At 42.8% G+C, this 14,555-nt stretch overlaps 1 protein-coding gene across 5 annotated transcripts in view; it reads right to left on the bottom strand.

Moving 5' to 3' along the window:
• LOC311050996 (neurofibromin) overlaps positions 1-14,555 on the bottom strand; it is a 122,007-nt gene that overhangs the window by 68,101 nt on the left and 39,351 nt on the right. For 2 of the 5 annotated variants that reach the window (XM_084065306.1, XM_084065304.1), the window contains exons 17-28: positions 13,775-14,021; positions 12,808-12,881; positions 11,489-11,572; positions 10,357-10,740; positions 8,908-9,047; positions 7,505-7,627; positions 7,142-7,225; positions 6,723-6,839; positions 6,387-6,568; positions 5,134-5,345; positions 3,260-3,421; positions 2,000-2,097 (exon numbers count right to left, since the gene is read on the bottom strand). In XM_084065306.1, coding sequence (XP_083921432.1) covers positions 2,000-2,097; positions 3,260-3,421; positions 5,134-5,345; positions 6,387-6,568; positions 6,723-6,839; positions 7,142-7,225; positions 7,505-7,627; positions 8,908-9,047; positions 10,357-10,740; positions 11,489-11,572; positions 12,808-12,881; positions 13,775-14,021 — 1,907 coding nt within the window. Of the gene's footprint in view, positions 1-1,999; positions 2,098-3,259; positions 3,422-5,133; positions 5,346-6,386; positions 6,569-6,722; positions 6,840-7,141; positions 7,226-7,504; positions 7,628-8,907; positions 9,048-10,356; positions 10,744-11,488; positions 11,573-12,807; positions 12,882-13,713; positions 14,022-14,555 lie in introns of those variants that run through there. The other 3 variants (XM_084065305.1, XM_084065303.1, XR_014601353.1) reach the window with 2 other exon arrangements.

The raw sequence follows: 14,555 nt of genomic DNA on the forward strand, positions 1-14,555 counted from the left end.
TAGATTGATAACGCAGCCACAACACACAGATTAGACATTGTAACTATTGTTCCCAATTCACTCATATCGAAAGCACCACAGGTTTATGCTTTGTTTAGGGTGGCCACCAGCAAGACTTCAGAAAGGAGGACACTTGTGGGGCACGCTGTGCCCAGCAAAAGGCACAGCAAGGACCCCCAAATGTATATGTATTTAGCCGTGGACCACCTTCTCAAAATATTTTGTGCTAGGGACCCCTCAAGATTATTCCAGATTTTTCCAAATGTTAAGAAAATACAAGCTATGAGCTTGTAGATCGGCTATTTTTTTAATATAGTGTCAAATAGGTTTAAAGAGGTTTACATTTTGATGCTCTATTAACTCATTTAGCTATTCAGGGAACCAAAGACCATACACGAATGACTGTATTTTATTATATTTTTCTTTACTTGTTTTTGTTTTTATTTGTCCATGTTTGTCTTTTTCTTAATCTAATCCATACTGGCATATCTGAAATAATCAACAGAGAGAGGAAGGAAGAGAAGAGGAGACTCATGGACATTTAGTAGGCTACTGGCTAGCTCTGCTGCTGTTATTTTGTCCGACAGGGTGGAAAAAAGGCGAGAGGGTAGTCCTACCTGCACTTCTCAGATTGAGTTATTATTGTTTGTCAGTCAAAGCATGCCGTTTTATGGCACCTTTCCCTTTTGTTGTTGCAATACTCGTCAATTCCACTTTCTATTTCCTTTCCCTTGCTTCATTGTTCACTAAATGAAGTTTTCCGTTTCGGCAACTTTGGGCAAATCTACCACAGATTATCTAAATTACAACTACAGTAGGCCTACTTGGCGTCATTTTCATCCGACCCGGCATCCACATAAACAAGCATGGGAGGAGGGAGGAGTATTCAGTTAGTCAGACTGTGAGTAACTGTTGGGCCTATGACAAAACAAAATGCACGCACGCAGCAATGTACAGTAGAGCCAATGGCTGCCAGCTGATATTCTAATCTATACCAATGAAACGGGAAATACGTAAATATAAACCAATAACGTATACACTGTAATCTCTCGCTCAAAAGCCAGACAATTATGCGTCCGGCCAGAAGAAGCGCCGGACGGAGGACAATGTCCTCCAACAATGTAGATCAGGTTTTGTTGTAGTCGTCACCAGGAAAGAGTGACAGCAGGTAAACTTCAGCAGAAATTCAAATTTTTACCTCAGCCTAAACAAAACTTTGAATCCGAGCATGAACACACACACACACACACAGCATAACCATCCCAACCGGACTGTCCGGCCCAAAACCGGTTGAATGGCCACCCTAGCTTTGTTGCTCCACTAAAGTAATCTTTCAGACTGAAAAAGAGTTAACGTGCTTCATGTCAACATCATTTATTAGTCATGTTGACACCAACTGTTTTGTTTTTGTCAGTGGCACCGCTGTGCACCAAGGTATAATAGTAATAGTAATTACTTTAACCACTTCCTTGTCATGGAAACCTAAATTTGCACATTATCCGTATGAGATCTGGGTCAAAGGACAGCTGGGTCAAAAACCGGACTGTCCGGCCCAAAACCGGTTGAATGGCCACCCTAGCTTTGTTGCTCCACTAAAGCAATCTTTCAGTCTGAAAAAGAGTTAACGTGCTTCATGTCAACATAATTTATTAGTCATGTTGACACCAACTGTTTTGTTTTTGTCAGTGGCACCGCTGTGCACCAAGGTATAAATCGTCCTTAAAGATAGCTTCTTTGAGGTGTCTGGTGGCTCAGCAAGTTCGTATTTGACTGCCTTTATATCTCGCATATCTCCCTTCTCTCTGACCTCTATTTCCCCTCTCAATGACGCATAGGCGGATTTCCATGTACCTAGATGGGAATCATCAGTAGATTTGCCCCAGAAGACATGATTAAAGAGTAACCTCACCCTAAGTCACATACAGTACTTCAGTAAAATAGTGTTGCACAGGTCTGCAACATCATTGAGTTTCATGGTGGGTGTGGTGGGCAGTTTTACCTGGTGGGGTCCACTTCAAAGCTGATGTGTTCAGGGGTGGTGATGACCCCTCGTAACAACGGCTCCAGTAGCTTCTGCAAGTAGGCTGCCCCATACACCTAAGGCACATGCACAGGAAGTAAGTCAGGTTTCCTTTCCAGCTCAGTATTTCATGTTGATCAGAAGACATTCTAATATGTAAGACACAGTATTCAGCTTAACCACTTAAAGCATAGATATTCAACTGGCGGCCCGCGGGCCACGTGCGGCCCGCGAGGAGCTTCCTTGTGGACCCTGGCCATATAAAAAAAAAAAAAAAAAAAAAAAACTTTTTTTTTTTTTCATAATTATTATTTATGTAAATATATGTTCGTTTTTATGTTATCAAAGTTAAAACAGTACAAATTATTTATCCTTCATTAGTTCTTGAAAGGCCATCTTTCATTGGAACTTAACTTAGAACCTTAAATAGAACCGAATTAGACCGAATTAGACCCGAAAAAAGTTGATTTATATTGGTCAAATAGAACCGAATTAGACCGAATTAGACCGAAAAAAATCGCGCGGTCTAATTCGGTTCTATTTGACCAATATAAATCAACTTTTTTCGGGTCTATTTCACACAGTGCGCGCACATGCACACGCGCGCAACTCCAAATTATTTTACAGTTGTGGCCCCCTGCCTAATCTAGTTGAATACCGCTGACTTAAAGCCTATACTTGGTTGACCGAATTCCTGGATTGTTTTTTGCCCTATACTAAATATCTTTGCCAAAAACAGCTGATCTGCAAGCTCACAACGCGTTGCGAGTGCGTTGTGAGCTTGTAGATCTGCCATTTTCACCAAAAGTTCCTGCCAGAATAGTAACGATAGGGTTCATGCGGTCAAAGGATGTCACCTGTGTATTTTGACATTTGATTCCATCAATGTGTTCTATAACCATCCCAACATGGTTTCATAAAAGCATGCAAAACAACACTTTAATGTGGTGAGATGTTAAATAAAAATATACTTTACGGCTAATAAGAAGACAAACAACGTCAACAATGATGGATTATGTAATTGGAGCCATTTGTTAAAAACACTTGCAGTATCCTTTAACTTCTGCCATAAGTTCTTCTTGGCATGTTTTCTTTCCCTTGGCTCTTTCAGAGCCTAACGGTTACCAATGCAAAATGATAGTAATTACTTTAACCACTTCCTTGTCATGGAAACCTAAATTTGCACATTATCCGTATGAGATCTCACACAGTGCACCAGAAATTTCCATGCGTTCTCACCTTGAAACAAAAGGTCATTATTTTGCTGGCCAGGCTGTTTCCTCTGAAGAGAGTCTGCATGGAGTCGGCCAGCTCCACTTCTTTGGAGAACATGTTCCACAGAAGCTGGTAGAGCAAGTGGCGGGAATCGAACAACGTCACCAGCACGCGGGCCAGCTCGTCCTGAGGACAGGACAAACATGCAGGGGTTAGAGTGCCATAGACTTGCTTATATTATGGATCTGCCATCACCTCACATCCACACCTACCGGCGGGGCTCAGATTACTCCGATTGCAAAACTAATGAATACTTCAAACTAATTCACTAATACTCACATTGCGCTTTTTCTGGTTCAGACCTATCTATTTTTGGGGACAAAAATGAGAAAAATACTCTGATAGAGTATTTTTACATCCGATGGCCTGGAGGGATAATTGCTCCAATATTTGTCTAGTTCGTTGTTAGGCAAGCAAGCCATTCCATAGCTTGCAATTGGCTTTAGTTTTCAGTCCAGCCTTAAATACACAACAGTATGACCTCTCTGTCCAACCTTTAGCTATAGATAGCAAGTTATTAGGTGTGCAGTTGATTAAGGCTATTTTTGAGACTTTTCGCCTAAAATGACATGCCCAAAATCAATCAGTAATAGCTCCACAAGCTGTAAGGCCTAGATGCATAATCTTGGTGCCTATATGGATAGATAACACCTGTGAGAATGTAGATCAGGTTTTGTTGTAGTCGTCACCAGGAAAGAGTGACAGCAGGTAAACTTCAGCAGAAATTCCAAATTTTACCTCAGCCTAAACAAAACTTTGAATCCGAGCATGAACATCATCACCAATCAACCATGGATGCACTGAATCTGTTCTATAACTGAAACTCCCACAAATTTGGTGACACAGAAGTGAAGCACAACAATTCCTTAGCCATTTTAGTCAGAGTGGTACTAGAAGTAGTACTTTTTTTGATCGATTGAATAGTTTGACGATTTTAAAATGGATGACACAAAAAAGGCAAATGCTTGTTTTGTTGTGGTCCATTAAACATCAACACGAAAACTGGACAAAACAACACTGGAACAAAAACAAAAAAATAAAGAAAATCTAAAATACTGTTAATTTCATGATCCATGAGTACTAGACATTACAATTTTAGCTGAGTAAAATATTATCTCGCATGCTTGTTCTTCATGTACTGCCTGAAGACAATTCTTGCTCTGCTAGCCACCACCCTTTCATCAATACTAATTTATCTACCAGGCTGGTAAAGAGAGCCACTGTGAAGGGGTGTTTATTTTGAAGAGGCATAAACAAACATGAAATAATGCCTTCTTTGAATGTTCTGGGCTTTAGGGACACAAAACTGGTACAGAATCCCAAAATGTAACATTCCTTCGCGTATCTTCAGAACACTGCGACCGCTTGACTTCAAACTCGGCGCGCGTATCGCAGAAGACCCGAGGGAGTGTGCAAGTCGGAAGGCTCAGCAGTTCTTTCTCCAAACAATATCGATAAATTCTATATGGTCGGATCAGTGGTTGGGATCTCCATATCTATCTATATCTCTCTATCTATCTATCTATATCTATATCTATATCTATATATAGAGGCATAAAAGGGACACATACATACAGACAGTTACAGAGATCTTATTTCAGAGATATTTAGGCATAAAAGAGACACTGGGCATAAAAGAGACACAGACAGAAAACACGTTTTGCACAACTGGAGAGGCGTGCGTTCCTAACGGGCATCGGTCCAGTACAGTCAATTTACAACAAAAGCACAAAATACACATGTGAGATATTAATACATGACTAAACACAGTAAGTGAAGACTAGTGAAGAATGATTAGCCATTCACAAAGCACACAGTAAGCACATAGTATTACACACCCATTGAGAACCTGGAACCACATTGGCTAGAGCCATTGCAATGGGCAACTCTCCCTGGTCTCCCATCATGGTTACCAGTTCCACCAGTCTCTCAAAGCGGTCGGCCAGTACCGTCTCGGCCAGGGTGTCGAACTCCGTCCCTTGCTGTAGGATCTTGGTCAGCACCTCCATGAAGGTGGCTCGTGTCTGCAGGTCTTTGTGATAACCCAGGCCTGGATGGAGCACAAACGGTGAGACAGAGTTTATCTACAAACCATGTTACTTTAACCCATTTAGACCTGACGCCGATTCTAAAAAAACGCCTTCTAAATCCTGACCTAAGTTTTCTGAAAAACTTCAAATATGTATTCAAAAATTACAAAAACAATATGTTGCTATATACTGTACATAGCAACAGGAACCCTTAAATGGGTTCCCGTCTTGAAAGGTATAATTACAAACAGGGGTTTCCGCCCAAAATGGGTTAATTACTATGTCAGACTGTGTGACGGGACTGAATCTTGCCTATCAGCCATCAGGCTGTGACTTGAAGCTTTACCACTACCACGCCAGCCGATGGCACACCGACCGAAACATTTGACGCAGATTTGCCAATAAACTAATGCAACCAGGGGAATAGTGTCATGGTACACATTAGACAGTATACAGTATGATTACAGCCCCCATTGATGATTGGCTCAACAAAATGGCCATTACTTGGCAATGATTTGAAGATTTTTTTATTCTCCAAAACATAAAAAAATGGACGATCTACAAACTCACAATGACATAGCAATGCGTTGTGAGCTTGTAGAAAGGCTATTTTAGCAACTTTTGCATGACACTGTCAAACGAGTATAACAAATAGGGCATTCATTTATGAAAAAACTAAACAATGAAATATGGAGATCAAAGGTTTCTGTCGGACAGCGACGATATGATCAGCATATGGAATTGTTCTTAACCCTGGAACCGGGAACGCATCTGTGTCATTTTAGATTTCTTTGGCTATTCAAAAATAGCAGCTATACAAGCTCATAGCGCGGCACACAAGCTTGTAGATCTGCTATTTTTGAAATGTGTGCAAATCTTTGAATATATATATTTTTTTAAGACATTTTTAGAATTGGCCTCAGGTTTCAATGGGTTAAAGCAATTACTGGAACAATTCTTATAATTAACCAATACTTGGCATGTAAACGACAACCCCACCGCATCAACCCCCACCAAGTCAAAGCCTAAGGAGCCGGTATGAGTCTTTGTGTATTATTCACCTATGGAGTGCATGAGGCCACTGTCCACGTTGGCATTGAGCAGGTTGGACATGGCGAGAACGGTGCAGTGTCGGAGAGACGCCAGGCGGCGCGACATGCCTCTCTTCCTGCCGCCCACCGGCTGTCCGTCATCCTCCACCTCACTGCAGTCATTCAGCAGGTTCATAAACAGAGTGAAGTACCTGGGAGTGATGGGGACCCACAACAGGAGACACAATGAGCAAAATGCTCAACACCAAAATGCTCAACAAAGCAAAAAACAATAAACTAAACTAAACAACAAAAACACCACACACACACACACACACACACACACACACAGCTGTGGGTCCTTACTTGAGGAAGAGCTGGGACTTGGCCTCCATCAGTTCTACACCATCTCCTTCTTCAGGCTGCAGGGGCAGGCCAGCTAAGAGAGACACCACTGCCTCCATACTGGCCTGATCCAAGTCCCTACAAACCACCGGAATACATGAACACTCACAGTTAGACTTTTGGAGTATTTCTGAGTTAACATCAAGCTAAACACCATTTAGATGCAATATTAAGGATGATCCCAAAGTTCAGAATACAACACTAAAGATGGTCATTTTCAACATTGTTCTTCATACACCCCTAGTAATGTTACTGCAGGTTTTCTATTGTTTGAGGTAGTTAATTGCATTCAACTGGCATTCCAGCTATGATGTCAAGGACAGCAGGTGAATGCAATGACTTACTAACTTAACACAGGCACACATGTAACTAAGCTGCACCTTGTCAGGCACTTGATGTCATCATCAGCGGCTTGGTTTGAGGTCCCCATCACCCAGTCAGTCAAGTACTCCACCATCTTGTTCCTAAAGAGAAGACACTACAATGAACCTCCAATGTCCGGGGCACCCACCAGTTCTACAAATTACGTCTAATACTTTATTTATAAAGCCTTGTTTCACAGTCAACACACTGAGTTCTGTTGAAACCCCCAACATCACAAATAAGAAAACACAAATACTATGTTTAAAAAAAAAAAACGTTTGCGATTCAAACAGGAAATATTTTTGCACAGGGCTTACACATGGACAGAAAGCAGCAATGGCCTCCAGCCCTGCAGGTGGTGCTGTAACATAGGTACTGACCTGAACTTCATTTCCTGGCAGAAGGAAAGGTCATCTCTCCTCTCCATCATCACCTCCACCAGTTGACATAGTTTGGTCTTAATCTGGATAGCATGGACCATGTTACCAAGGATACGGACATATCTGGAGTTGGCGGGAGAGAGAGACAAGATGATGATGTTTGATATATCCGAACTGGTTTGTGTTGCTTTGGTGTTATAAATCGCTGCCTTGTTTGACCTTGCGCTTAATAAAGGGCATCTTCTAAATGCCTCAATTGTACATTGTAAGAAAGCCTTCAATAAAGCCAATATCTTTATCACAATATTTAATTGAATTAGTGAGAGATGAAAAAAAGACTTTGCCCCAAGTCTTCCAAACCATCCCACAGTGTAGCGGTGACCACAGAGCTGTTAAAAATTGGTACTGTATCTATCTACAAACACTGGTTTGTTCTTGAGCGGCCACCTCCGAGTCTGCCAGCAAGAGCCAACACGGCTTGTGTGCATTTCACAAACACCCAGGGGCTTAATGATAATCCAAACAGGTGGATTCTCTCGTATACTTGACCTTGGAATCCAAACCTCAGGAATTGTCTGTGTGGTGGGGAGATGGGTATGTGGAAATACCCATCCTTTAGGTCTATTGAGGTAAATCAATCCAGTTTTCTCACCATGCCCAGCAGGATTGGATTTGTCAACATTTTGAACTTGTATGACCTTAGACATTGGTTGAGGGGACGTAAATCCAGGATAGGACGCAGCCCCCCTTGCCGAGGTACCGCAAGGGGTACCTGGCCGCCCAGCAATGGCCAAGTTAGGAGGCGGTTTCTGAGGGGCCCTAAACCCCCGGGGCCTCAGCTTGTGCGTAAGTGCGGTGGGGTGGTGGTGGAGCCTTTCTGGGGAGGCACCCCTGGAGAGCATCTCCCTCTTTTTTATTCTCCTCACATCTGCGTTGCATCTTCGCGACTGCGTCACCAAAGAGGCCGGTGGGGGAGATTTTCTCGTCGAGAATCTCTTTCCTCTGTGGCATTAGCTGCGCGAGTTCAAGCCACCTGACCCTCTCTTGTACAACAATGGCGGCGGCATCGTTGTGAACTTATATAATAATAATATAATAATATATATAATAATAATAATATATATATAATAATGATATAGGCCCCACGCCTTGGGGATTTATTTGTCACAGTACATTTGCACATACGTGAAATTTGTCCTGCATTTTACCCATCCTAAAACAAGGAGGAAGGAGCGGTCCTAAGTGCCCTCACAGACGTCTGTGAGTGCTTATCGAAGTTTATTTTCTTAACATCTTTTCCCATATATATGTCAACTTATGACATATATGAAAGTGACAAAATGTGTTTGCGTTGTGTAAGCGCGCACATGCGTGCGTGCGTGAGCGCATACACACACACTGACCTGACCAGGTTGAGCATCATGGTTTCGATGCTGGCCTGTCCCAGGTGTTCAGAGCTGCCCTCAGTGTGACTGTCCAGCAGGTTCTTCATGATGGCGATGGTCTGCTCCACAAACTGGGTGTTGGTGTCATTGATGGGGACCTGAAGCAGTGACACACAACACAGTGTCACTGACAGACACTGACATAAACACGCAGCATGCCTTCTGCAGCACGGCTACAGTTTATGAACCATAGGTTTCTTAAGCACTTAAATCCTACAGTATGTACTTCATTGACTGGTGGTCTACGTTTTTCCCCAAACCAAATCTTTTTGCAGAAAAAAATAAATTCACAAGGCAATGTGACCTGCTATAAAGAGGGGTAATAGGCTCTATGCACAGCAGCCACATTGGGAATGAATTGGGCCCCTTCCTTACTTCCTTCACAGGTGTTACCAATGATACTAATTAAGACTCTGTTCCATTTAGTGTGGTATAGTGGTTGTCTTATTTTCAAGGACCCCCATAACTCTGAGAGTGTACAAATGGAACCAAATGGACCCGTTACACACCCACCATAAGGGGCAATGTGGGAAGCAAAATGGAGTGTTTCTAGTGAGCCAACATGCACAAAATCAGCAGATAACACCTGTGAAGGAAGTAAGAAGAGGCCCAATGTCTTTCCAATATGGCTGCTGTGCATAGAGCCTATTAAGGTATTTTTTTAAAACTAGGTTGATATTCCACCACTAATAAAAGCATCAACCTGCATGAATGAGGCATCACAATAAAAGCTTAATGTGAAATAACTGCGACGGATTTTCATATCGCTTATTCTCGTCGCTTCTGGTGTGTCATCACCTGACTCGGATGCTATCAATGCATTGAATGGGACATTATCACCTTTTATTAGACCATTGAATGGGCGAAGTAGGCGACCTACTTACCTACCCGCGATTTATCAGACCATTCATTGGGTGTTATCAAGACATACTGACCTACCAACGGAGATGACTTAAATTGTTCAGTTTCGGTTTTGGTTTTGGTTGTTTTGGTTTCGGACCATGACGGAGGCGCGCAGTCTCAGGCGAGCTGGAGCCCCGCGACGGACCACCCAGGGAGCTAAAGCGACCGAGTTGCCGTCCGGAGCGGTGCGACGCTCGCCTGAGCCTACTCAGCGCCGTTGGAGTTATGTACCGATAGGCACAGAATCGTAAATATTGTTGTGGGGACTGCTCCGCCTCCAAAGTAGGTCAGTAGCTCCTGATTACGCCTAATGAATGGTCTGACAAATCGCGGTAGGTCCGTGTATCGCCTACTCCTCACCTACTCGCCCCATTCAATGGTCTGATAAAACGTGATAATCTCCCATTCAATGCATTGATAGCATTCGAAGCCGGTGGTGTCATGACCTTTAGTGTACATGACAATAAAAACTTAACCGCCAGACGGCCCTCTGCTGCCACTCACCGGTCCCTGTGTGTCGAAGAACTTCCCAATGCTGTTCCTCAGCTTGTTGAAGAGCATGGGGTAGAGGGCAGGGCTCAGCTCCAGCCCCAACAGGTCTTTGACGTTCGTGCGCACGTGCAGACCCACCCGGTCGTGACCGCACACCAGCAGGGCCAGCAGCCGGTCTAGGAAGCGGCCGAGCGGAGTCTCGCTGCAGGCAGACGACGGGGCAGAGCAGGAGGCGGTGGGGTTGGGGGTCTCGCAGGAACCCACGGAGATCATGGAGGGCTTGCGCTCGTTCACGGGCCCCATGGGCGGGCTGTAAGTAGCGGGACCTGGCGTGCTGCGCTGCTGCAGGCACACGCCGCCCAGAGCACACAGGAAGCCTGTCATGTTGATCCACTCCTGCTGTGGGGGAGGGCAAATGAGGACACTGAGTGACCAGTAGAGGACAAAGGAAGAGCATCTATATAGGCTACGTGCAGTACATCAGTGGTGCACAAAATGTGGGTCAGGACCAAAATGTGGGTCGCAGGAGGCATCCATTGGGTCACAGATTGTGTGTAGAGCAACATTGAAATGGCAATGCAATAAGCCAAGTAATGAGTGATAAGCCAAGTAATTAAAAACTATCTGTTCACTTTTGAACTCTGTATTGAGCAATTTTATGATTTGAAACTCAATGTGTTGATAATCTTATATGTTTGTTTACTGGTGACTTCACCTTAGCGTTTTTTTAGGCAAAAATGCTTTATGCCTTTCTTTAGCTTTTAATTATTTTTGCCCCAACTACATCTTTCAATCCAATAAGAAGAATTTCCTTTGCTTTTTATGCACCTTGGCTATTCGAACACTTGAATGTCCCCTTGGGGATCAATAGTGATTTTCTTTTTCACCTTTATTTAACCAGGAGTAAAATCCCACTGAGAATAAATATCCTTATTTCACGGGGGCGAGCCCAGAGAATGTCATCTAAATCTAGACTAAAATATCACCCATCCTGTTCTATTTAAAATTCAATGAAAATAGCCGAATGGCTGAAAACAGCCAATCCACAAGCTCACAACAGGTGCAATGCGTTGTTAGCTTGTACATCTGCTATTTTCAGTGTACGTCACCGCCGGCATGCAACACAGTATAAATCAAGCCTTACCTGCCCGTCATCGGCCTTATTTTTGGGGAAGTTGAGAATGTGTTTGGTGGTCTGGTCCCACTTTGCATACGTGTCTTCCCAAGCCTGAATGAAGCAATTAAATTAAAAGGACACAAGAGACATTTTTGTAAGCAGAGATTGAGTCATTGATGACATTCCGGTCAGGTCAATATCCATCCATATTAGAGAAATTAACTACCCACGTTCCTCTCCTAAAAACATCTACATGGACCTTCAAGAACCCAATCTCCATAGAATAATAATCTGTCTAACTGAGAAGAGTTGTTTGACATGTTTGATCTTCTATGATTTAAACCAGTGGTTCCCCAATTACTTTTCCCCAAGGGCCAAATTATGTCTCGTGTACCAAGCCGAGGGCCAGGGGCATTGGGCGCCGAAATCGTGCACGCGCGCTTGAAAAGTAATGCAGATTAACTCTTTTCCTGCCATTGACGAGATTTCTCGTTTTTCTCCGCATGGCTCAGCCAGCCATCGATGAGATTGACGAGATTTTTGAAAAAAATAATAAATTATTATTATTATTATTTATTTATTTTTTTTATCACAAAGGAAGCAGGAGATAACGCGATGCGAAGATTTTCTGCTCCATTCACTTCAATGTTAACAGAGACAAAATTCACATTTTACCTATTTTTGCAATGTTATTCTCTGGCAGGGAAGGGGGTAGATTGTGTATATACTCTGGCAGTTAAAGAGTTAACAGCAGCCAGTTGTACAAACTGAAAATCAAAATAAGTCCAGAATCAACAATTTACTTACAGATGTGTTTGTTAGTCTGCTTGAACAGTAATACAGATATCTTTTTTTTTTATGAGAGGAGTCGTCGCGGGCCGGGCAGTTGCCTCGCGGGCCATTTGCGGCCCGCGAGCCGCCTATTGGGGAACCCTGTATAGCGCATTGTGAAACGGGGATAGACTCACGCGCTCTGGCTGGTACTGACAATAATAGTAAGCATGTAAATACTTACTTACCGGATCAGGGCCCATTTGAAAATCTCGAAAGTGTTTGCGGCCCACCCATCTGACCACTTAACATGGCTGTGTTAAGTGGACAGATGTCTAGGCCGCATGTATTTTCAGAGCATGTTTATTTTAATGATCCATCAATCGATTATGTTCTGTAGTACTTAAAGTAGAGTAAGTTCCTATTTATCGGTATAACAATGAAAACTCATTTTTCAATGTTTCAGTGTTTTCTTTACATTCATTATTTTAATATTATCATTAAAATCTTAGTGTTTTGCCCTGTCGGCCCCGGCCCCCAGGTTGAGAATCACTGATTTAAACTGATTTTCTTACTTCAATGTTTCCTGGCGTGGGATGTTCTATCCTCCGCAGCAAGGCCATCACTCTCTTCTGCAAGGTAGAACGGCCTAGCAAGACATAGATGCGCTGATAAAAACAACTGATAAAGATAAATGGGAATACTATCATATAGAAGGATAATGTGTGAGAGAGATCTAAATACTGCAATACAATAATAGTCAGGGGATATTAAAAAAGTCTTGGAATAAATTCCTTACCAAAAAAAATCTTCACCAATGTGTTTGCAAAGGTGTCTAGTAACCCATATCACAAAGACTGAAATTCAGTATCCCTAGGAGAATTTTTGACAGCTCCTTAAAGTTGGGGTACCCACCATAACCTTGGTTAAAAAAAAAATCCCCCCAAAAAAAACAAAATTTAATTCTGTTTTAAGTAGCATGTGAGGTGTCAAACTAGGGTGTTTTTATGATTCTGAATCCATTGCAATCATTTGTTTTGCACCAAAACCACTCCTTGGGCTAAAAACGGCCCAATCTCAATGGGCTTTTTACACAAAAAGTGTACATGGCTATGGCCGTTTTTAGCCCAAGGAGTGGTTTTGGTGCAAAACAAATGACACCTTTACAAACACATTGGTGAAGATTTTTTTTGGTAAGGAATTTATTCCAAGATTGGAAAATATACTGCTAATATCCCCTGACTATAAGGGTGACTTAGACACGTGACGTCCTCTCACGGAATTAGCAGTTACCATCTCATGCGAACGTGACTTCAGCTATGATACCATGTATTCCTGATGGGTTTGGTGTTCCTAATGTCATCTGCCGGAAGTTGACATTAGGAACATCTGTTACGTGCATTTCTGAATGTTAATACCGTGTGCCAGGCTGAGCGGCACCAAGTCCTTGTAGCTTTATGCCTGTGTGAACTATGGAATACCTGAATTTCCCCTGGGAAGTAAGTCAGTAATCATCTATCTATTCCCCCCAGCCAGTCTGACCTGTGCCCATCATGTTGCTGACGGAGGCCAGCTCGCTGAAGGTGACGTAGTTGGGCAGGATGTTCTGGACAGGCACCTCGTCAGCGGCGCTGCGGATGTCTGCCTCCTCACAGAGGTGTCTGAAGCAGGACATGGCCACCAGCACCGCCTCTGCGTCCGGACTCCAAAGGAACATATACAGACACACCTCCAGCTTGGTCTGGGCTTGTCGGCAGAAGGGGATGCCACTCCCCAGGGTGGCACACTCCTGACAGAAGAGAGAGGGAAGATGTTTACGTCTCATGGAATAATGGTTGGGTACCGAGAACCGGTGGCAAACTAGAATAAGATACCTTTATCTCTTCAGGAAGATGAAGGAGAGCTGCACCTGCTGTGGGTCAAAACTATTTCTTTTCACAGAATAAAAGCATGTTTTGCAATACATTGTTTAGAAGAAATAAGATTGTAACAGACTAGTATCTAGTAAATTATTATTAGGGCCAGGTTTAATAGACTAGTTGACTAGCTGAACACATACCTAGTTTATATGGCTGAGCAAAAGCTTATTGGCTTCACTCCAAAGTTTGGAGTGATGAAAAGGAAACAAAATGAAGTAAAAGCACCCATGGACGATAAAGGATATTTTGAACAAATAAATGCTGTTGCTTTTGCTTCCAGCAACCCTTGTGATACCATGCAAACGATGATTTAATATTTACTGTTGTATGACGACTTAGGCGTGTCACTTTCAAAGTGTCCAGTGCTGATAAACATTAATATTCATATACTCATAGTAATTCGA

The sequence above is a fragment of the Gymnoscopelus microlampas genome, assembly GCF_963454915.1.
Source record: "Gymnoscopelus microlampas genome assembly, chromosome: 8".
In the NCBI taxonomy this organism is placed as follows: Eukaryota; Metazoa; Chordata; class Actinopteri; order Myctophiformes; family Myctophidae; genus Gymnoscopelus; species Gymnoscopelus microlampas.